This window comes from Alosa alosa, chromosome 1, assembly GCF_017589495.1.
Source record: "Alosa alosa isolate M-15738 ecotype Scorff River chromosome 1, AALO_Geno_1.1, whole genome shotgun sequence".
Classification (NCBI taxonomy): Eukaryota; Metazoa; Chordata; class Actinopteri; order Clupeiformes; family Clupeidae; genus Alosa; species Alosa alosa.
Window position 1 is genome coordinate 13,758,197 of NC_063189.1, and position 21,555 is coordinate 13,779,751.

At 44.0% G+C, this 21,555-nt stretch overlaps 1 protein-coding gene across 27 annotated transcripts in view; it reads right to left on the reverse strand.

The window, feature by feature from the left end:
* Window positions 1–7,865: 7,865 nt before the first annotated feature.
* Window positions 7,866–21,555, reverse strand: part of dlg1b (discs large MAGUK scaffold protein 1b) — a 91,734-nt gene continuing 78,044 nt past the window's right edge. For 16 of the 27 annotated variants that reach the window (XM_048253579.1, XM_048253546.1, XM_048253537.1 and 13 more), the window contains 13 exons: window positions 21,262–21,418; window positions 20,647–20,749; window positions 18,140–18,254; window positions 17,680–17,856; window positions 16,763–16,829; window positions 14,202–14,301; window positions 12,593–12,634; window positions 11,478–11,528; window positions 11,261–11,362; window positions 10,938–11,110; window positions 10,578–10,687; window positions 10,185–10,276; window positions 7,866–9,902 (listed from right to left, as the gene is read on the reverse strand). In XM_048253579.1, coding sequence (XP_048109536.1) covers window positions 9,796–9,902; window positions 10,185–10,276; window positions 10,578–10,687; window positions 10,938–11,110; window positions 11,261–11,362; window positions 11,478–11,528; window positions 12,593–12,634; window positions 14,202–14,301; window positions 16,763–16,829; window positions 17,680–17,856; window positions 18,140–18,254; window positions 20,647–20,749; window positions 21,262–21,418 — 1,396 coding nt within the window. In that variant the 3' untranslated portion in view covers window positions 7,866–9,795. Of the gene's footprint in view, window positions 9,903–10,184; window positions 10,277–10,577; window positions 10,688–10,937; window positions 11,111–11,260; window positions 11,363–11,477; window positions 11,529–12,592; window positions 12,635–13,771; window positions 13,806–14,201; window positions 14,302–16,762; window positions 16,830–17,679; window positions 17,857–18,139; window positions 18,255–20,646; window positions 20,750–21,261; window positions 21,419–21,555 lie in introns of all 27 variants that reach the window. The other 11 variants (XM_048253602.1, XM_048253572.1, XM_048253479.1 and 8 more) reach the window with 3 other exon arrangements.

Here is a 21,555-nt window from a genome sequence, read left to right on the forward strand (position 1 = left end):
CACAGTATACCCACCACTACAGCTAACTAGACTACACCACTGGTTAAATGGCGCATTGCAATTTACAATTTGTGTGAGTTCAGGGGCATACAGAAAGTTGAAGTTTGGGTGGCATCAATAAAGAAAATAGAAACAAAGTGATGTGTACAGCCTCAAGTATGAATGATGTCAAGTTAACAGAAGGTTCAGAGCAGCGGCAGACCTATCTTGGTGCCACGCAAGTTATTGAAAGTCATGTGTTTCGTAGTGGTGCTGTGCCATGTCCCATGTATAAGGGGCTTCAGGTTGATCCAGTGACAATGGGTGGTGTCAGGGAGATGAATGTCTGGGAACTTGGAGAAAGGGGGAGGACATGCCACCTCAGACCACCCCAGCCAAACCACTTCACGTAGGCATTCCCTTGCAGACTAATGGAGACCTCCTTGCCAGCCACCTCCAGTACATTCAGCCATCACCCATACCTTATCTGCAAAAAGGAAAGTTACAATAAAGTTAGTCAGACAATTTTACAATATTACAAAGCATATAATGAGGCACTCAACAACACTAGTAATACCAATTAATTAAATATATGTGTGCAATAAATGTCACTGCCTACCTAATGTTAACTACACGTTTAAACATGCGATTTTAATATTAAATTCTATATTTAAATATGTGAATTATCAACTTGCGTCAGCTTGAAAATAACGTTATCAGTATGACTGATCATGGGCGTTAGATGACAAATTGAGGTGTTACTTTCACCGATATCCCTGGGAATTTGTGACTGGTTCTTGGCGTAGTGTTTAATGCAGGCGTTTCATTTATCGATCATTCACTTATGCGGTCTACAACTACCGACCTACCGTCACAGGTGTAGCTCTAACGGAGGTGTCTTTGTCGTTAACGTTAGAAAAAATGCAACGTTGGTAAACTGGCTAGTAGGCTAGTTACATTAATATGACAAGTTGATGAGGTCCATATGCTTCATATAACGTTAACTTATGTTGCTTTATCACATCATAAACTGTACTGACTGTGTAATCTCCATGTACAGTCAATGCTTACTCCATGTTGAGATGGCATACATTCAGATTGAGATATTTGAAAACAGCAAAAACTAATAAAACCGACTAAACATGCATCGACTCTTACGGGAGCTGTTTGCTAATCTTCACCTCAATGACCAATTTAGCCTACCGTTTACAGTAACTGTGTTGTGGAAAGGAGAAGGGGGCGGGTTTCACTCGACAAGGGGCGTGTTTAACTCACTGAGTGGGCGTGTCTGACCGCGACTCCTCTTCACTGCGCATGCTTCAACTTCTGCTGTGCAGCCGCACTTCAAATTGGTTGCAAATTTTCCAAGATGGCGTTGCCTCGGCGGCTTCAATTCCATAGAACACTGCTGAATGGAACCACACTGTCCAGTTCTATATATACAGTCTATGCATAGAGCAATGCAAAAGAGCAAAAGAATAAAATGAGTTTTTGTGCTGAAAACTGCACCAATTCGAAATCACGATGGTTAGAGAATGTTAAATATGTTCAATATCCCTAACGGAACGCATGTCTTCGCCAAAAATGACAAAATACGATGTTATATTAATAATCCAAATGAACGTCAAACTTTGAAATATAGTCTGAAATGAGATGTTGTTATCATTGAGACAACAGGGGTATACAAAAAAATCTGATTGTAGCTTACAGCAGCCGACTATTTAGGTTACGTTTATAACGTTGTGGACGGCCACCAAGCGTCTTCTGCCTCACGGCTGCGCGTGCACCTAGTTTTGTTGGTAAACGGGAAACCCGTGTATACAGTCTATGTAATGAAACGATAAGATTAGAAGCTAGCTGTTATGCTAGTTAACGGTTGCATCTTGCTGCCTGCTATGTCACTTAACAGTATCTAATGTACAGTCTATGGACGAATACAACTTACCTGATGTGTTTAATCCTCTGACTCATGGTATTTTCATCGGCAAGGAAAGCCCAATTAAGACCTGTTGCTGGTATGCTTGTACAATCTAGTGTGGCTGTGAATTAAAGGTGTTCGAGTCGTGACTCACTCGGATCTTTCACCCGTGTCTTTAAATTAACCCATGAGTCATGAAGTCTCTAGTATCATTAACTCGATCAGTTGAGTCCTACTACAATTCAATCTAAAACGCGATAAACAGCCCACACACAAACCTCTTGCAACATTAGCTAGCCTCTTAGCCCTAGCCATCATAGCTGCCAAAATGTAACAATTTCTCAGAGGGCAACCACAACTCCACAAATCAACTCAAGCAACTGAGTGAGCAGGCAATCCGAGATAACTGGTTAACTTCCCCGCAGAGCCGGAAACATTGCAGACTTCGCAGACCATGGGACTCAGATTGGAGCTGCTGAGTAGCAATCCGGGTTAGTCGGATCAGCCGGCCGGTTAGGCTACGCTGAGTACGAAGTCAGTCGAATCAGCCGGCTACGTTGTCATGAGTGGATCTGGCGAGCCAGTAGGCTAGCTCCTCCTCGAGGTGAAAAGCAATTCCACAACAAACGCCATTCTTTCACTTCTGAAATAACATTCAATGTTCTGCATGTAGCCTAGACATAATTAGATTTGGTGTATAGATGTAGCATATTAAAATGCAATTAGGTCGCAGACAGTCCAACTGCACGCCATGGAGCTGCTTGAGTATCTACCCGGTCAGTTGAATCAGCCGGGCAGGCCGGTTACGTTGTTATGAGTGCGAAGTCAGCCGAATCAGCCGCTACGCCATGAGTGGATCTTTAGAGCAGCGAGTAACTCCTCGCCAAGGTGAAAAACAAATCCACAACAAAAGCCATGCTTTCACTTCTGAAATAACATGTTCTGCACGCGATAGCCTACTTTAAAATGCAATTAGGTCGCCAAGACAGTCCAAACATTGCAAGCTCTGTATGGAGAGTAGGCTAGCCTACCTGGGTCAGTCGGATCAGCCAGGCGGGCCGGTTACGTTGTTGTTATGAGTGCGAGTCAGCTGAATCAGCCGGGCTACGCTGTCATGAGTGGATCTTTAGAGGAGCCAGTAAATCTCGTCAAGGTTAAAAGAAAATCCACAACAAAAGCCATGCTTTCACTTCTGAAATAACATATATTCTGCACGATAGCCTACTTTAAAATGCAATTAGGTCGCTGAAGACAGTCTGAAACATTGCAAGCTCTGTATGGAGTTACTTGAGTAGGCTAGCCTACCTGGGTCATTTGGATCAGCCGGGCGGACCGGTTACGTTATGTTGTTTTGAGTGCGAGTCAGTCGAATCAGCTGGCTACATTGTCATGAGTGGATCTGTAGACCAGTGTTTCTCAAAGTGTGGTCCGGGGACCACTGGTGGTCCGCAAGCTATCTCAAGTGGTCCGCGAGCAAACGTGGTAATTGCAATAGTTGCAATATTGAACCAACTTGTATGTAAATCCTGCAACACTGCCTATAGCTAGGCCAGTTTAAATCATATGAATCCTCTGACACAATAAGCAAGGTGCAAAAACAGTAAGCAAGGTGGTTCAGTGAGTAGGCCTATTGTGTAATATAATGTTGACGTAGGTCTCCTGTTTTTTTTTTTTTTTTAGCTAGGTGGTCCGTGATTCTTTTTTTATTGGTTAAGTGGTCCTTGGTCTGAAAAAGTTTGAGAAACACTGCTGTAGACGAGCGAGTAGCCTAATTTCTACTCGTGTCAAGGTGATAATAATGATAGGCCTAATGAGAATAGTAGTAGTAGTAGTAGTAGTAATAATAATAATAACAATAATAATAATTTATTCACTGCAGGGCATTTCTACGTTCCTGTTTCTATGTCTGTGAAAGTCAATTGCTTAGGCTAGGTTAAGACAATAAATAAACAGTCTGGCTCAAACTGCTTTCTTTCCTGTGAGTGGGTGGAGGTTTTGATGCTATTATATTAGGCTATTTTATATTATATTATATTATATTATATTATATTAGGCTACCTAACAGTATAGCTATGATTAATAATAATTTTAGTTGCCTAGTATTAGCAGTCTATTAGAATAGATTCCTAGTAGCCTACTATTAGTATATAGTAGTGGTAATAAACATTGTGGCAGAGTAGCATTAGACCTAGGCAAACTTTTCTAATGTTAACAAAACAACAACAAATAATTAATTATTATAATATAGGCTACCCTCTCTGTCAATAAGATCAAAGTTTCTGAACATGAGCACCAAAAAGATGAACAATGTTTGGAGAGCAAAACTCTAAAGGCTAAATGCAAGTACTGCAAAAAACCTGGTTTCAAATCATGGAGGATCCACATCCAACATGAGAAGGCACTTAACGAAATGAAGCACCCCACTGCATTGCTTGAACGTAGGACTGAATTTCTTTGCGATTTAGCAATGCTGACTCAAGTGACTCAAGTGACTCATTCGACCCGGATCAGTTTAGTGAGTGACTCAGAATAACCCGGATCCTTAAAAGGAATCGAGTTTGACAGGCCTACTGTGAATGAGCTAACGTCACTAGCGCGACTGATGGGTTTGTAGTCGTTGGAATTACGATTTCACAATGTTGTAATTCAATAGTTACGAAACAAACTGCAAATGTCTTTACATGAAAAATTGTCTTTAAAATTGACAAACATCATATGGGTAATTCAAGGCACACGTCAACCGGGACCAGAAAATAACTTATTTTTCGCCATAGACTGGCGTTCAAATTTTTTTGAAAGATAGTTCCCATGGAGGCAAGTGGAAGTGGCGTCACTGGGACACTCTGAGGGTTAAAGCGGAGTAATCAAGTATCTTTGACTCTATGTTAAGACCCCTGCAGGCTGTTAACAGAGAATGTCCGTAGACGGGCTCTGCTGTTAAAAGTTTAAGTGTAGCCCAAGGGCGCGGGAAGGGGGTGCTGGGGGTATTTTGCTATATAAAAATATATATTTTTAAATAATTACTAATTCGCTGTCTGACATTATTTATATTTGTGTATGTGAAATGATGAGTCAAATAGCTAAAAAGGGTTATGGATTGGTTGGAATATAGGCTACTAAAAATTAACAGTTATAGAGATCAACGTGAACGTGAGTCAGTTACTGTAAGAACCGTAGCGTGGTTTCAGCTATGTGATAGCCAGAGAATGTCTAATCCGTAAACGGGCTCTGGTGATAGCGATCAAGTGTGTAGGCCTACGACTGATATAGGCCTACATATTCTATGCGATTTACACGTTCAAAAAAGCATGGATAAGCTGAAAGAAACTTTAATTGTGTTGTACAGTTTTGCAAAATTAATAAATTATAGCTAGTGAAATCATTTCATAAGTCGCTAAGATAGAAATTATTAAGACACATTCTTGCTGTATAGACGACACACTTTAGGCTATTCAGAAATTATTTGCGAGATCATTGCAGCCTGATTATTAGCCTATATTTAAAGCCAAACATCTCTCGTGTGGTTTTGACGATCAGAAAAGTAATTTTCCTTAGCTAGAGGGCCTACTGAAATAGGCTGATGTCAAGTGCGCTTCTGTGGGGTTAGGGTGGGTGCAGTGGAGTTGGAGTGCTGTCGCGGAACATTGGAATTTGTGGCTGCCCAGGACGTAGATAGATAGATATATATACTTTATTGATCCCTAAAACTTCTCTCTATCACCCGCACACCGCACTAAAATGATGTATTTAGCAGTCAAAATCCGAAACATGTCCAGGAGGGGAGAAATCGTCGGACATCCATTATTTTTGTTATTCAGCACCCCTGGTCAAAAATAGGTTCCCGCGCGCCTGGTGTAGCCTAAACGTATCTCTAAACAGTCTCTGGTCTAAATACTCAGTTGCATGGACTGTAGGTTGATACACAATCCTAGGCTACAGTTCATGTGTGATCCTGTTGCCAATTGTTTGTTACAACAATCTGATATCTTCACAACAGCACAGAGATGAGCTACACAGTAGCCTACCTTTCAATTGAGCAACCTGCATGCTTTAGCACCATTCTGTAACTAAACAACTTCCTTGGCTTTCCCATGGTGCTTTTCTGCCAGCCTAGGCTTAGGCTAACGGCAAAGTACAGAAGCAGCGATACCGATATTCTTTACTAAAAACCGCTATGTACTTTCATGTTGGGGTGAGCAGTAGGCATATGTCATAATTTCAGATGTGAATGAAACATCAATATGCTAAATTTGAATATTGTTTTATGATCACTAAATGATTTTGTGATTTCCACTATTAATAATTTACAATGAAACATTGCAAGTGAAAGGAGTGGTGTTTGCACGACTGACAGCTAGCCCTTGGTGAAACACAAGCAACATATTGTGAAACTGAAATGAAAGTATCATCTCATCACGCTGGTATCGATACCATACTAATACCAACGTTGGTATCGATACTATCGATATTTGGATTGACATGCCCACCCCTCGCAGCAGTAGCCTAGGGAACACAATTACTGATAAAGTATTCCATTTACTTGGGCTGTAACATGCTGTGTCAAAACATATTTTAATATAATGTCAAACACCAAATGCAATTCATGGTTTCCAAATGACCATGACATAAGGTGAGATATGCATGATCATCAAAGCAACACCAAAGAACTTTCCTTGTCGCACGCTATTTGTTTATCCAGCACCGGCTTTGTAAATAACGATGTCCACAGACAAGGTAGAATATGTTGCACGATTTATGAAAGTACGATGTATTGAGACATCAGATGCAAGTCAAATTTGTAGTTTCTTATGTCTCATTCCATCAAACTACAGATCCGCTACCCGATCTGGCAAACTTACATAGTGCGGTTATAGCCGATAAAGGGCGGCAAAGCGAATGCAGAAGTGCCGTTCACCCTGTTACAAGTTGATGAACCACTGAAACGATTTTGGAAACATTATTTTAAGGTACAAAAACTCTTTGGTGTTGCTTTAACAGCAATTAAAACCAGGATCATGAAATAATAAACTTGCTGTGCCTGTTGAGCTCCAGAAATACACTCCAGAAACCAACTGTCCAATTCAATGTTTAAAACCATGATTGTTTATCTTAGCTCTCAGGGGCAGAGAGTGAGAATGAGCCACACAGCCTCGTCTGTCTGGACTGCGTCAACTAATTGTTCCCCAACTTTTTCCACTGAAAGCATAGCCTATTTCAGCATGGCAGGGCCAATGCTCAGGGGACTACTGTGTATATCAGGGGCTCGGGCAATGATGTCCAAAAGATGTCCTGAGGTTTACACAGTGATTCACTCCACTCGTTTTTGTCAAAATGTTGACCCAGTTGTCTTCAATTGCATGCAGGTAAGTGCCAATGTCAAAACACAGTGGATGGACACAGATCCTAGTGAAGCCTGGCTAGACAGACACCGATACAGTAACAGAATGCATGGTCACATTGGAGATGGCGTCTGTACACCATGAATGGCTGTCTATGTACCTGCAGTGATTCCAGAGAACAAATCCTCCAGGCTTTGTTTCAGTGTCTGGTCACAGCCTAAGTAGCATGCCAGAGTGGTGCCATCTGGTGAGAGGAACTCCTAGAGGCAGCTGGTCCTGGTGAGGATGTATATTAACCCGGTCACCGGCAGACTCCACCATGCATGCAGTGTGCTGTAGAAATCACAAAGCCATTTAGGATGGAATGTAAATGTAGTCAACAAATGTCAGAGTGCCGCTATTTTAATTATACACAGGGTAAAAATCTCAATCGGTCGGGTACTTCACATAGCAATCGACAACCAAGTCTAACAAAACAACAAACAAAATCATGACAAGTTTTTTTTCATCTCCAGGCTTCACTTGCATGCTGATAATGTTTTGATACGAATAACAACAGGACATTTATGATTCATCAACAAACTGCATTAAAGAGACCCAACAGAAAAGAAGTCACACTGAAACTGAGCTGTATGAGAAAGTTTTTTTTTTATTTGTTGAATTAGCTGTTCTCCTCTTTTTGATCAATGGAATGAATTAGATCAGTAGGTTATTTACATGTTCCAGTCCCAAAGTGTCCCTAGAAAGTGGAGGTGAGGTGGTAGAAGAGGCAGTCTTAGTATAGAAAACAATCATCTCTGAGAAGACCCGGCAGGGCTTCCTCCGCTGGACGGTTTACAAAACAAAAGAAAAAAATGCAAGAAAGAAAAGAAATGAAAACAAGTCTTTGAATTTCCAGCTTACATGAAGAAGAACCAGCATCACTCCACACCACAGGAAACAACAGCTTTTCCGAGGAAAAGAAAAAAATCCAACAGCTGAACTCGCCCTTGTATAAAGATGGTTTGCAATGGGTAGGAGTGCAGGAGACAGGAGAAAAAAAATCTTGTCTTTCATTTGCTTTCTTGCACACGAGAAGGACATATACTGTAGCTGTACCGTGGGTGATTCACAGGAGCTGAGACGGAGCCAGAGAGGAGGAGAACTAGCTGCCAGAGTAGCGCTATGTGTGACTGCTTTCTACCCCATACTGAGTTACTGTACCACGAGTCTCCATGACATGCTCTCAAACAGGAACCTTCCTACCTTTTTTTTTTTTTTTTTTCAATTTTCCTGTTTGTTTTTAGTACACTTAAAAAGAGGGAAAATAAATGACAAAAAGAATTAGGTGGCAAAAGGAAAAAAATATATTCATATTTAAAGATATTTAATTATTTTCCTTGATTATAGGTTTTACAATGTAGAGAAAATAATTCCCATCGTAGTAGTGCTTACATAAATCTCAATATAGACTTTCATTATAACAAAATAGGCAGTTCATGGAGGGCTAAATATCTGTTAAAATCTCATTGTACAATAAATTCTTTCAATGTACTAGAACTATCCGCCCGTGAAACTTGGGACATCCTTTTTAAAAATGGCAGTTCCTTACTTATGCAGATGAATTATGTTCCTAAATGTAACTTGAACAAAAAGTATCGACGTAAGTATAGAGTAATGTAAGACACTGATCAAAGCTTTAGAAAAACCAACTGAGAAACATTCTAACATACACTGTACTTATTTGTTATCACTGTACAGTAGTATGTGAAAAATAAAACAAAATTGCTTCCTTACACAGATACCTTCATAAGGAGCCAATATGAGTATGTGAATACAAGTGTTATAAAGAAAAAAGAAAGAAACAACTGGTAAATGTTCTGAAACTCAAGGGATTACAATGGTAAAACAGACAACAAAGATCAAAAGGTCAAACAGACATGCTCTTAAAGCTATAACGTGCAAAGTTTTGCTCTGTGTATTTCTGAAGGTGTGTGTGTGTGTGTGTGTGTGCTCGCGTGTGTGCATGTATGCTGTTTTAGTTTCAAACTTCTTTTCTGTATGACCCAATGCCTGAGACTTGACTTCCATCCACCAATTTAAAAAAAAGAAGAAGAAAAAAAGTTAAATGGTATTTTCTTTTCCATCCTGTAGTGTTTTCCAAAGTACAACTGACCATTTACTTCCTAGAAACTTCCTTAAACATTAAGGAACAGTACCGTTTGAAAAAAAGAAAACAAAAAGCCCTCTCATTGTAGCTGCTGGTCTGCCTTCCTCCCCCCGCCCCCCTCCTTTTAACAAGCAGGTAGCAGTGATCATGGAATTTAGGGGCGTGGTGTCTGTTGACATACCTACTGTACTGTCAGGGGTGGGGGACACTGAAATGAGGTCACTGTCACAACCTCAGAAGGGACGGGCTAGTGTGTGCTTGTTTGTGTGTGTGTGTGTGAGCAGTGTGGGGGATGGGAGGGAGTAGAGGTGTCTGGATGTTTCCTGCAGACCAGCTCCTAAAGAAAGTGATCAATAAATTAAACGGAGATAACGTGGGGGAGGGAAAGGATGGAGACGCACTGCCCCCGCTCACAGCTTCTCCTTGGACTGTACCCATATGTATGGCCCAGACTGCTCCTCGATAATCTGCTTCACTTGATCGTAGATCTCCTCCAGCGTGTCCCCTTGGACAATAGCTGGAAGACAGAGGGGGGGGGTTTGGGGCAGATCAGCATGACTTGGACATTTAAGATTCACCATACACATCTTTTAAGGCTTAACTAGGGGCAAAGGCAAACACGGCCTCTGTAGACAGGATACTGTGTTGAGTCAGGTTGAGTTTCACACAGGCTTCTTTGTCTCTTTGAAAAAGTGACAAAGAAGTCAGAGCTCCCCCAGCTGTGGCTAGTAGCTGCGGTTGCTGTGTCTGATGTTTTGTGGTGGAGCAGCTCAAGTAGACAGCTGCTGGGGTCACTGACCTGTGAAGTGTTCTGTGAATTCCTGTTCCAGTTTGGTGGCTCGGTCAAACGTCTTCCTGCCCTGCTCCTCAGTCAGCCGCTTGTTCATCTCCCTGACAGGGTAGAGGGCACAATGTTTCAGTCCACCACACACATACAAATGTATATGTACTTTATATACAATCATACACACACAATCACACGCTCTCAGAAAAAGAAAGGAGCCAACCAGTTGACATGCTCAGGTGTAGAACAGCACATAAAATAGAAACAGAACTAGTGCTCACATAATTTGTCAACCATTTAATCTCATTAAAGATCATCACGACATTTATGAGCTAAAACACAAACACGCATCAACAAAACACTTTTTATGACAAAAATGTTGTTATTGGTTGAGGGGGGCTGACTCACATAATGTTTTCAACTGATTTCGGTTTGATGAAGATAGCGATGGGATAGAGCACTGCCACCTGCAGTCTCTTGATAGCATTGCCCGACACATCGAGGATGCAGTGTTTGCCCTACAGACAGAGGGAGCACAACAGACACATGAATCCCACTCATTCTCACAGTCAGTAGCATCAACTGACATAAGCACACAAGCACATGAATACTACAACTTATTATCATTTGCCCAGTAAATTATTAGTCGTGTCACTTGAGGCGTCCAGGATTGTTGTTCAACCTGTGAGTAAGCTTTTTCACACCTCCCCACACTGTCCACCACAGCGATTGGCTGATTCCTCTCTGAGGTCATGCCCTCGGCCTCACCTTCTCGGCCACCTCCCGGACTGACTGCACGCTGGTGCCGTACAGGTGGTTGTTGTACTGGCCCGCCTCGATGAACTTGTGGTCCTGGATGTCCTTCTCCATCTGCTCTCTGGAGATGACGAAGTGGTAGTCTCTGCCGTCCACCTCATAGTCGCGCTTTGGTCGGGTCGTATCTAGCATGCAGAGCGTTGCAAACAAAACCCTTACTTAACCATGAGAGCAATACTGGTTAAAAATGTCAAAGTTCAAAATACTGTGCAAAATGATATAACATAACTGTGAGGGGTTGAGGAAGTAGGGAGATGGCCAATGGAGATACTCACGGGGTACGCAAGAGCCAAATTTGTCCGGGAACTCTGATATCAGGTCATCATTGACGCGGTCTTTCATTGGGCCCAGTATAATTACTGGGCGTGTGTAGTTCACTGGAAAGCAGCATACAGTCAAGTCATTTCTTTTTCCTTCCAGCCCAGTGATAGCTATGGGTAATTATCCACTCATAACAGGAAGCACACATACAGTACAGTCGGAAAGACTCACCTTCTTGTTGACTGACTGGCTCGTACGACAGCACATACTCCTCCTGGCCACCTACAAATACAAATGTAAAAACTATCATAGCTGGAAACCATTGTAGGCTATCTCTAGTTGTTTCACTAAATAGGACTCAGGGACTCGTACATGTCTGGATGTGAAAACACCGGAATCATGCCAGAGATGTGCTCACAGATCAGATTCTCTTTTAAGAGAGCTGGTGCTCCAACATGCATTGCTACAGAGCATACCAGTTTGTTTATCAGTGAACAGCACGTGCAGATATTAGGAATTAGTTCTTTATCCAAAAGTGAATATATTAACGTAATTTGCTATTTTTTGTTAAAACAGGCTTTGACGGAATTTTGCATTAGTTGTTAGTCTGGCATGTCATGACATTGGCTAAATGTTTTTTTTTTTTATTTGTTTATTACTACACTGTGGAGAAGCTGCGAGTCTGCGAATATTTATTTATTTAGTTATTTTGACTAATTCCATTTAGACTCTCTGTGAAGGCCTTTGGTCCTGCATTGCATAATGCACATTCACAATATAACTGTAATGTTCAATTAACTGGATTCTGAGGCCTAAACTCACATTCATTAAACACATTATGATTTAAGCGCTGATTGGAGCCCTATTCAGACAAAGAGAGACTGTGGCTTTGAACTGTTGCCCAGTGAGCTGGGCAGGATATTAATTATCCAGCAGAACTATCCTGCTGCCATGGCCAGCCCATGAAAGAGAGAGAAAGAGAGAGACAGGGAGAAGAAAGGAGAAAGAGAGCACTGTTGCTATGGAGACCACAGCCGTGGGCAGGCTATGTGGTGTACTTTTTTTTCCCGTCTGATTGATTTTCGACTTCTATCAGAGTAGCTGTGTAGTCCTGGGCTTCTAGAACCTTCACTGCTAAACTCAATGCAGATATTTGTTTCTGTTTAGCTACCAAATACACATTCCCAAAGTAATTAGTTTGTAGCAACACTTACATTTGCAATTTATGTGTGTGTGAGAAAGTCATCTTAAAATGTTAGCGCAAACATACGGATAGGAGGCAGGAGAGGAAGAGGAGAGGACAGGATGAAGGGAGGAAATGAATGGGGGGAAACAGAGAGACTTACGGTAACTACTTTCACTATCGCTGGCATTAGAAGTGACATGCTCTGAAATCACAACAAAGGGGGGATGGATGGTAAGCACCAAAACCACAATGATATGCTGACACAATAACCACGCATGAGCTGCGGACCTCCGAGTCAGGACAACCCATGAGGTGCACTACAAAGGCCTGACCAGCAGAGGGCCCTTCACGTGGCCTGCTCCACACTCACTGAGCCCTAGCCTGCTTTAGCAGCTCAATAGCTCTAATCAGACAGGTACAGCACAGGTGCAGGTGTACAGCACTCCTCAAACACTCAATCCTTCATGTCTGTACACAAGAATATCAAAAATACATTCAATACAGTGATGATGATACAGTATATGCCAATCTATTCAGTGTTGATCCTTTCTGAATCTGTCTAGACAGTGACTCTCTGTTCCAATGACAATGATGCATACTGACTGCTCTAGACGGAGTTGCTGATGAAACTGCATACAGCAGTAATAATTGAACTCACTAGGCTATACATGACCAAGCATATGTCCAAAAAACATGCACCAGCTAATCATTACCCTCACAGTTTGGGTTAGGGTCAGATGGACCAGACTGCCCTATACAAAATATACTCAAAAACATGAATATACACTGGCCACATTTAGGTTAGCTGCACATATTCTTTGCCTTAAAAAACACCAATGGTATGTGTGTGTTGTTTGGAGATTGTGGGCATCATGTTGAACCCTAAGGCCAGCGAGACAAACAGTCTACCCTCCACCAGGACACTCATGAGGCCAGGAGAGAGAAGGAGGAGCACCAGAGAGATGACGAGCAGGAAGAGTGGGCAGGCCTGCCGTTCATCATCCAATAGTGTCAGCAAGAGTTGGTGAAGGGACACCAACCACCACTGAGTGTGTTCCAAAGTGCACACGTGTGTGTGTGTGTGTGTGTGTTTTTGGTATGATGTGACACAGAGAGATGCACTGTGGGGAGATGATCTTAACAGATCTCTAGCTGTTCTGTAGTAGTAGAGAGAGAGAAGGAGAGTGTGATAGAGAGAGAAACAAGAGGAGAAAGTAAAGAAAAGAAATGAGTGGTGTGGAGTGGTGTGATGAAGGTGGAAGGGTGGGGTTGGGGGTGGGGGGCTTCGGTGCGGTCCCAGATGGAGTTGGGGGTTGGTGGGGTGAGCTGTGAGACTTACTCAGGCCTCTCGAGAGCATGTCGTCTGGGTTCTCCTGTGGAGCGGTCAGCAGAGAGAAGCAAACGGGAGAGAGAACAGACAACCACAAGAGCACACATGTTAAACTGGAGCAGCTTCCTCACAGGGGTGGGGTGGGGGGTAGGAGCAGCTGCGGGTAGCGTACCCACTCCCCTCTCTCCACCCCACCTCCAACACAGCGGGCAGGGCCTTCTCAGGACCACGTCTCTACAACACCTCGCTTGTGGTCCTGATACTAGGATGCCCGCTGTGCTTTTGTGGAGAGGGGGAGGAGAGGGGGGCTGATCTCCCCGGTCCGGTTCACTACTCCCTGCCTGCTGACCTGGCCTCCCTGTCTCTGCAGCATGCTTGTGACTGAGGTGTGGGGAGGGGTGGGGGTGGGGTCAACAGCAGAGGGCGGTGCTCTACTTACGGTCCGCATCGCTCGTTTCCAGCTCGCTCGCCTCCTTGTTCTTGTAGAAAGGGAACTTTCGGGAAAAGAGGTTCTTTTTACGCTTGTCATTGATTGACTGCTGAAGAAGAGAAAAGGGGAAAGGGAGGGAGGGAGGAAGGGGAGGGCAAAAGAAACAAACAAGGAGGGGGGAAGAGGGATGTCTAATGATCGCATGGAGAAAATAAAGATGAAAACCCGTCACCTGAGGCACTGGCTCTAGGACTCCTCCTGCTGGACAAACAGGGACTGGCTACTAGACAGCTCTGTGCTTTGCTTGACTGAATTTGGCTAAAAGTAGGACAGCAACACTAAACTGATATTACATAGTCTCTTGCCTAAGCTTTGGCTCTTGCTGTTATGCCTGTGAAATAGTTCATAGATACTGAAGAGATTAATTAGTTAGTATGAGAGACTGCTGTTGCTGGTGGTCAGTATGACACTACTGTGGCACGTCATGCATTGGTTAAGGTGACCAGTCCAGCCGTTAAGCACACTGCCAGGAGAAGGAGCCCAGAGTGTGCAGGATGTGCAAACAAACAAACAAACCAAAACAATAACAACAAGCCATCGTTGCCGTGGCCAGAGGCCTTCAACAGCCTAGACACAGTGATAAGGGAGTAAAGCGGAGTAGAAGAGGAGGTGGAGCAGGTATAAAAAACTTAATGCTGAGGATTTTTATAGTGGCTGGGGAACAGACTTGCATGCATGTAGGAAGGAAAGGAAAGGTGAGCATGCTTGGGCTAAAGGTGTCACTGTTGGCAAGACAACCGAATTGTGTGGCCGTCACTACCAAATAACATATGGAATGGCAGTGACACTGCCGACAGCAGAAGTGCACACACCATTCCATAACACTGCCCACTCTGTCAAGGTATAGGAGAGGTCAACGTAACGTAACGTTCACGTAGAGAGCGATGGATAGAGAAGAAGTTAAGGAGAGGCAATGTTTTATCTGCAAAAGAGCAGGAGCAAAAGAGCAGACAGAGGAGAAGAGCAGTCCGGCATCAATGGCAAGCGTATCCGTCCTCCTCCGTCTTCCAGTCATGCATGTGGTGGCGCCGCAGTCGGAGGGTTAGGTGGTGTGCGCAGGGAGGGGAGGGGAGGGGAGGGGGTGGAGGGGAGGGAGGGAGGTCGCTGGAGAGCGGAGCAACCCCCTCAGCTTGTTGTGCTTTTTAAGTGCTGTTACTTAACCGTGAGCCAAATGGGCGCAGCCAGTCGCAACTTGACACACACTCAGCAAATGCATGCTGTTAGGACTGACAGAACCATTCATCTATTAGACTGATTAGTGCGGTAAGTCTGCCTGACTGCTGTGAACTAGGCCAGAAGTAATAGGCAGGGGGGAATACCAGTACTTTTACAAAAAGGTAATCTGTGACATCCTGAATAACAACCGGACAGACATGGGCTCAAGTAGCATGTGTTTGGGTGTCTGGGTGCTCGCTGATGATTGGCTGCTTTTACAGTTTGGTGCTTATGGCTGTTTGTGTAGAGTGATGTGTAAATAATCATCACGGCAAAGTGGAGAGTGCTGACAGTGTTTGTGTTTACAGAGATTACAGATTTCCTGGGGAGGCACATACTAATTATAATTCTGAAGGAAGTGAGGTCATCAGAAATCTTGTCTGGGTGGTCTAATATCACTGGGAACAGTTAAAGGGCCAGCTGACTTCTAGCTAGTAATGTGCATTAATAGGCTACCTAAACAGCTGGCTTTTCAGCCATTAAGGGAATGCTTAAGGTCAACATGGCTACAGAGGAACGTAGATCTGGGTCACCAGACATCACTGTCTGGAGATATCCAAGGCCTAATGCTGTGAAACACTGACAGGTTGATGCCTATTTGTTAACCTGTCAAACAGTCAAACTATAAAATACTTGAAAAGTGTTTGATGATTAATGGTGCTGGAACTCTATCATTTGTGTATGTGGCATTTTCCATACTACACTGATATGCTTAGAAACATATCTATATCACTTTCAACACTGTACTGCTGACATAACTACCATCTCACACCATTCTCTCCAGTTTGCCACTTTTAAGTATTGCCATGAATCTAACAAGCTAAATAATGTGTATGAAATACACATGCAAAATGCTATTTGTTACCCATGTCTGTCAGTTATCTACATCAAGATTTTGACAGTTATCTACATCGAGATTTATACTTATCAATATAATAACTTACTATTATTCTTCGTCACAACATAACATCTACACAAGGACATAACAGCACTAGCCATTATATGATAATATAGCAGTTTGGTTGTGTGAAAATAGTAAATAAAAAAAAAAAGCAACTTTTAAATTGTGGATATGTGTGAGAAATTTACTCAAATTGAATTTTACCTTCTTTTCAAAAGCCTGAATTAACTGTTCTCAATGAAATATATATATATATATATACTGATATAATGTGAACCCTATTTGAAAACAGTTCCTTAATGTACAGTACCGCAACGTATATCCACAGGTCATGGTATAGTGTGGTGCACTAACTGCATGTGAGAACACATACTATATGTGTGGAGGGACTCACCCCTTTGTCTCGTGACTTGGCGTTGAACTTGACCGTCTTTAACCGCGCTCTCTCCTTCTTCTCCACTCTGCAGGGGGAGGAGGGAGAGAAGGCACAGGACAGGGTTTCCCATGAGATCGCCTCCATTAAGGTATTTTAATCCCCACAAGCCCCTCTATCACAGGACACAGGACACATATTTCTACAGGTCTATACATCATGGCATTTTACTAAAGAGAGCTGAGCAACATCATCTCAAATCGATTCATTGTAAACATGTAGCGCATTTTTTATTTTTTATACAGCAATTTCCTGTGTATTAGCCACATTGTGTATAAACCGCAGGACAGTGTTTGATGCAAGTAAAAAAAAAAAAAACAATATTCAATATTAATACCATAATAGCTGCCCCTGTGTATTAACCTCATAGCTGAATAATCTTTGCAAAATCAATGTATAAACCATGGCTAATAATTGGGAAAATACGGTATATGGTATATGTAAATTTAATTTATTGATGATTGGTGGTTCTATGTAGCTGGTAGGCAGTAAACATACATACATGGCTAGCATCCCTACAGAGGCAACTGCAGCACTGATAAATACTGACAAATAGTTACTAGGCATATTGGAGATTTTGGGCCGTGCATAAGGAACTGGTGCTGTAGATGAACGGTATATTATCTTACAGAGCCCTGAATAAAAGCTAGCATCATGCATACAAAGTCAAGGTACCCAGTGTACTCTGAGAGGAGTCAACTGCTGACAGGAAAACACAGAGGTGGCAATATACAGCTTTACTTAGAACAGTGTCTGATTGATATTATTATCTGTTTATTAAGTATTGATCTGAATACGTCTTTACATGTCCAGCACCCTAAGCACACAGCTTAGCCACGGTTTAGTGCACAGAGAGCGTTTTCAGCATCTAATCGTACCTTCTCTTGCTGGGGATGACCCCGAGCTCCTCCACCTCCCCGTCCAGGGTCACCTGTCGGGCCTGCCACCACTCGTCGTCGGACGCGTTCACCACGTGCAGGATGTCCCCGAACTTAAAGTTGAGGCCCTGGCTGGGCAGCCCAGAGTCCTTGGTTTTGTCATAGTCAAACAGCGCTCTGCAACACACAAACCTCAGTGAGTTAGCACACCAAGCCTCATCACCTACCAGCCGGTGTCCCGACACGTTCAAGGCACAACTTGGAAATGAAGAACAGAAGTAAAAGAGCCCAAACACAGCAGCCATAAGGCATTGCCGTATGTATGAAAGCAAACAGGTATAGTCTTAAAAGGACAAGTGATGTATGATTAAAGTCCATATGTGGTGCAGTGCACGGTCTTCAGTCTCACTCAGGATGGTGTATACCAACATGTCTGTAGTGGAGAGGGTAAGCATCATACCGGACGTAGAGCGATCTCTTCTGACTGGTGCGCAGAGAGCCGGAGCCGGAGCTGATGCTGCTGTTCATCATCTGTTCCCTCAGGTCGTGGATCTTGGCCTCGAAGCGGCTGTACTCTGCAGCAACACACACACACACACACACACACACACACACAACAAGATGCACACTTTGTCTTCAGACCAATATAGTCTCAGTTCAGATCAGTATGCACACAGCATCACAGAAGTCACCAGAGTCGGCTGTGTCAGAGAGAGTTTGAAAACAGAGGTATGGAAAACGGCTGCAGTGAACATTTTTAATTTAAATCATAAAAAAATACAATAGATCACGTTGCAGATAGTGTGTGTAAACAACACATCTCCATCTCGAGGTGGAAAATGTATTCTGGTCTGTTGTGAACAGACATGACACCCGCTCATCCATTTTGCAGCGATTCATCTGTGCAACTAGAATGGAACCAGCACCAGAACCGAGGAGGGCCTTTCCACTGCTGCGCTGGCTGCTGGGGGGGGGTTCTCTCTCCCCCGTCTCTCGGCGCCTGCGGTCTGCGAGCCAGCGACAAGCGCCCTGGCAGAGGATCTCCTAAGGGGTTTTTTTCCAATGGAAAGAGTGAGCGGACACCGCGTGGCTGTAACCTGAGTTGCGGCCACAGGCAGGGAGCACAAGGGCCGCTGATGGAGGGACAGAGTGGAGCCCAGGGGGGGGGGCGAGGGGCGTTCAGGGGTGGGGGCGAGGGGGGGGGGGGCATTCAGGGGTGGTGGGTGGTGGGTGGTGGTAGGCACGAGCTAGAGAGAGCCTGATACACCTACAGCACTGTGAGCCCCGAAACGACGGCACTGATGAAAGAATGATGACATCACGCTGTGAAACATGAGAACGTGACGGTGTTGGATTCCCCAGGAGGGCCAAAATAAAAAGAGACATCAAGACAACATCGCAAACAAAGATAAGCCCACCAGGTGCCTCGGAACACCGAACGGGAGAAACAACATTTTTAACATAACTTGCATACAAAGCACAAAAGATGCATGGAAAAAGTGAAAATTTATGTCTACTGATAGGTATGTTTTAAAGACCACAAGAGTCTGTTGCCTCAAGACCAGGAATTGTGGTGATGGGAAAGCATACTGCATATGCCAGTAGTTTAGCTGCTGTAGCTAGATGATGTGAAAAGACCACAGCTTGGCAGAAAGCGCACAAAGCCTAAACCACAGCTTTTCCACAGACAGCATTTCCACATGCATTCAAATACACTCAGTGTACTACTATACTTTTAAATACTTAACAGAAAACAAAGTCACCTTCCCGAATAGGATATTCCCTTTCAGTCTCGGCATCATCTATAAAAAAGTACTTACAGAAGCACCAGGACAGTCGTGTCACAGAAACTCATTGGCTGCCGGTCAGTGGCCAAGCTGGAGCATGTCCCATTAGCGTGCCGTGACCGGGAGGACCCCAGCAGGACAGAGAGAGAGTGCAGGAGCCAGACAGGCTGATCACAGCACAGCACAGCACAGCACGGCACACACTCACGCTGCAGCGGCAGACTCCTGGACATGCCCTCACCCTACCCTCCTCCTCCTCCTCCTCTCACTCCTCCCCTCTAGCTCTGCTCCCACATTCTTTCTCTACATCTCTCTCTCTCTAGCCCTCACTTCACTCTCTGATCTTCTACCTGTGCAAAAGTCCATCTTACTCGCCCCTGTTTCTCTGCTTGCTTCTCCATCAGTTAAGTCTGTGCTGGTTCTGCTCAGGTCTCAGCAGGTTACAGCAAGGCACATCAAAGGCCAGAGCACACACACAACAGTAGATGTGCACATCCAGCACACAGACAGGGAATCAGACCTATCAGATCTAACTGATCCTTACTGTACCAATCCTGAAAAGTACTTTAAAAATATGTCCAATCGCAATCACTGATATTTAAAAGAAAGCAGAAACTTTGGGCTTTCAGGCTCTTTCTGGCTAAATAATACACATGAACCAAAGGCCTGCCCTGCAGGAAGGTTGAATGCTGTGTTCCGGAGCCTGAAGGTGCATCTCCCACCAGCTGGTAGATGCAGCTGGAGTCAGCATAAACCCCAGCCTGTACTATCTGTGCTGAGGCAGACGCAGGGGACTGCAAACGGGCAGTTTCTGAAGTGAAACTGCTTCAAGCAGGAAGTCTGCGTGCAACATCAAGACAGGGTTTCGTGTCAGCCAGCTCTTGCCTGTCAGCTCCTCTTCTACAGAAACCCAGAGCAAAGCCACAGTCGCGTGCCAAGCGATGACGACACTGAGGAAGGAGCTGCACCATCCTCTGCCTCGCTTCCACGCTACTGGCTGGCACCTAAGCAACATTACAGCTGACAACATTACAGCTGAGATGCAAATGCTACAGCAAATGCTACAGCATGTTTATTTCCTTGACTGTGTGGTGTGTGCAGTACCTCTCTATTAAGTCATGATGGGAGCAGCATAATGTGAGTGCAGAAGTGGGTGTAGATATACATGTGCTCAACTCACCCTCTGGTCTGTAGTGGGCCACGATAGTGACCGTTTGCCCAGCATTTTTGAGCGCCGCGGCGGCCTGCTCGTGAGTGGCGTCGCACAGGTTCACTCCATTTACCTACAGAACCATGCAACACACACCTTCAACATCACACACAACACACCAAGCTCCAGACCACATTCACACAAGCATGTACATACACACAGAGACTCATAATTTCACCCCTCACAATCTCATGGGATGGGGGGAAAGAGTGAAATCTAATTCCAGAGTGAAGACTGTATGTTTACAATAATACCACGAAAACCACTTTAACTGGCAACTAATGTATGTTGTTTGTTTAACATTTACATTTACGTATACAATCAACAGTAGTAGAAAAAGGATTAAAGGGGTGACAAATATACAAACATATAGCAGGGATAGAAACTTCTGATAAACTATACAAGTGTGGGGAGCTGAATTAGTATGTTTATAACATGGATAGTTTATGTTTAGGACAGGTGATGCAATTCAGAGGGAAGTATTGGTTGTGTGTGTGTGTGTGTATGTATGTGTGTGTGTGTATGTATGTATGTATGTGTGTGTGTGTGTGTGTGTGTTGACGGGGCATTGGGGACATCACTCACAGACACCAGGCGGTCCCCTTTCCTCAGCTCTCCGCAAAGGTCAGCGGGGCCTCCGGCCAGAATGAAGGAGATGAAGATGCCCTCTCCGTCCTCTCCGCCCACGATGTTGAAGCCCAGCCCGGTGGAGCCACGGTGCAGCACCACCTTACGGGGCTCCCTGCGGGCAGGCGACAGGGTAGGGATTAGCGCTTCAGCGGGCACAAAGAGGGCAGACGTGCAAACGCGTCCCGAGACTCTGAGCGACCTGGTGCCCCTTGGCTCTCGGGCAGAGTACAGGACTATTGCACAGCAACC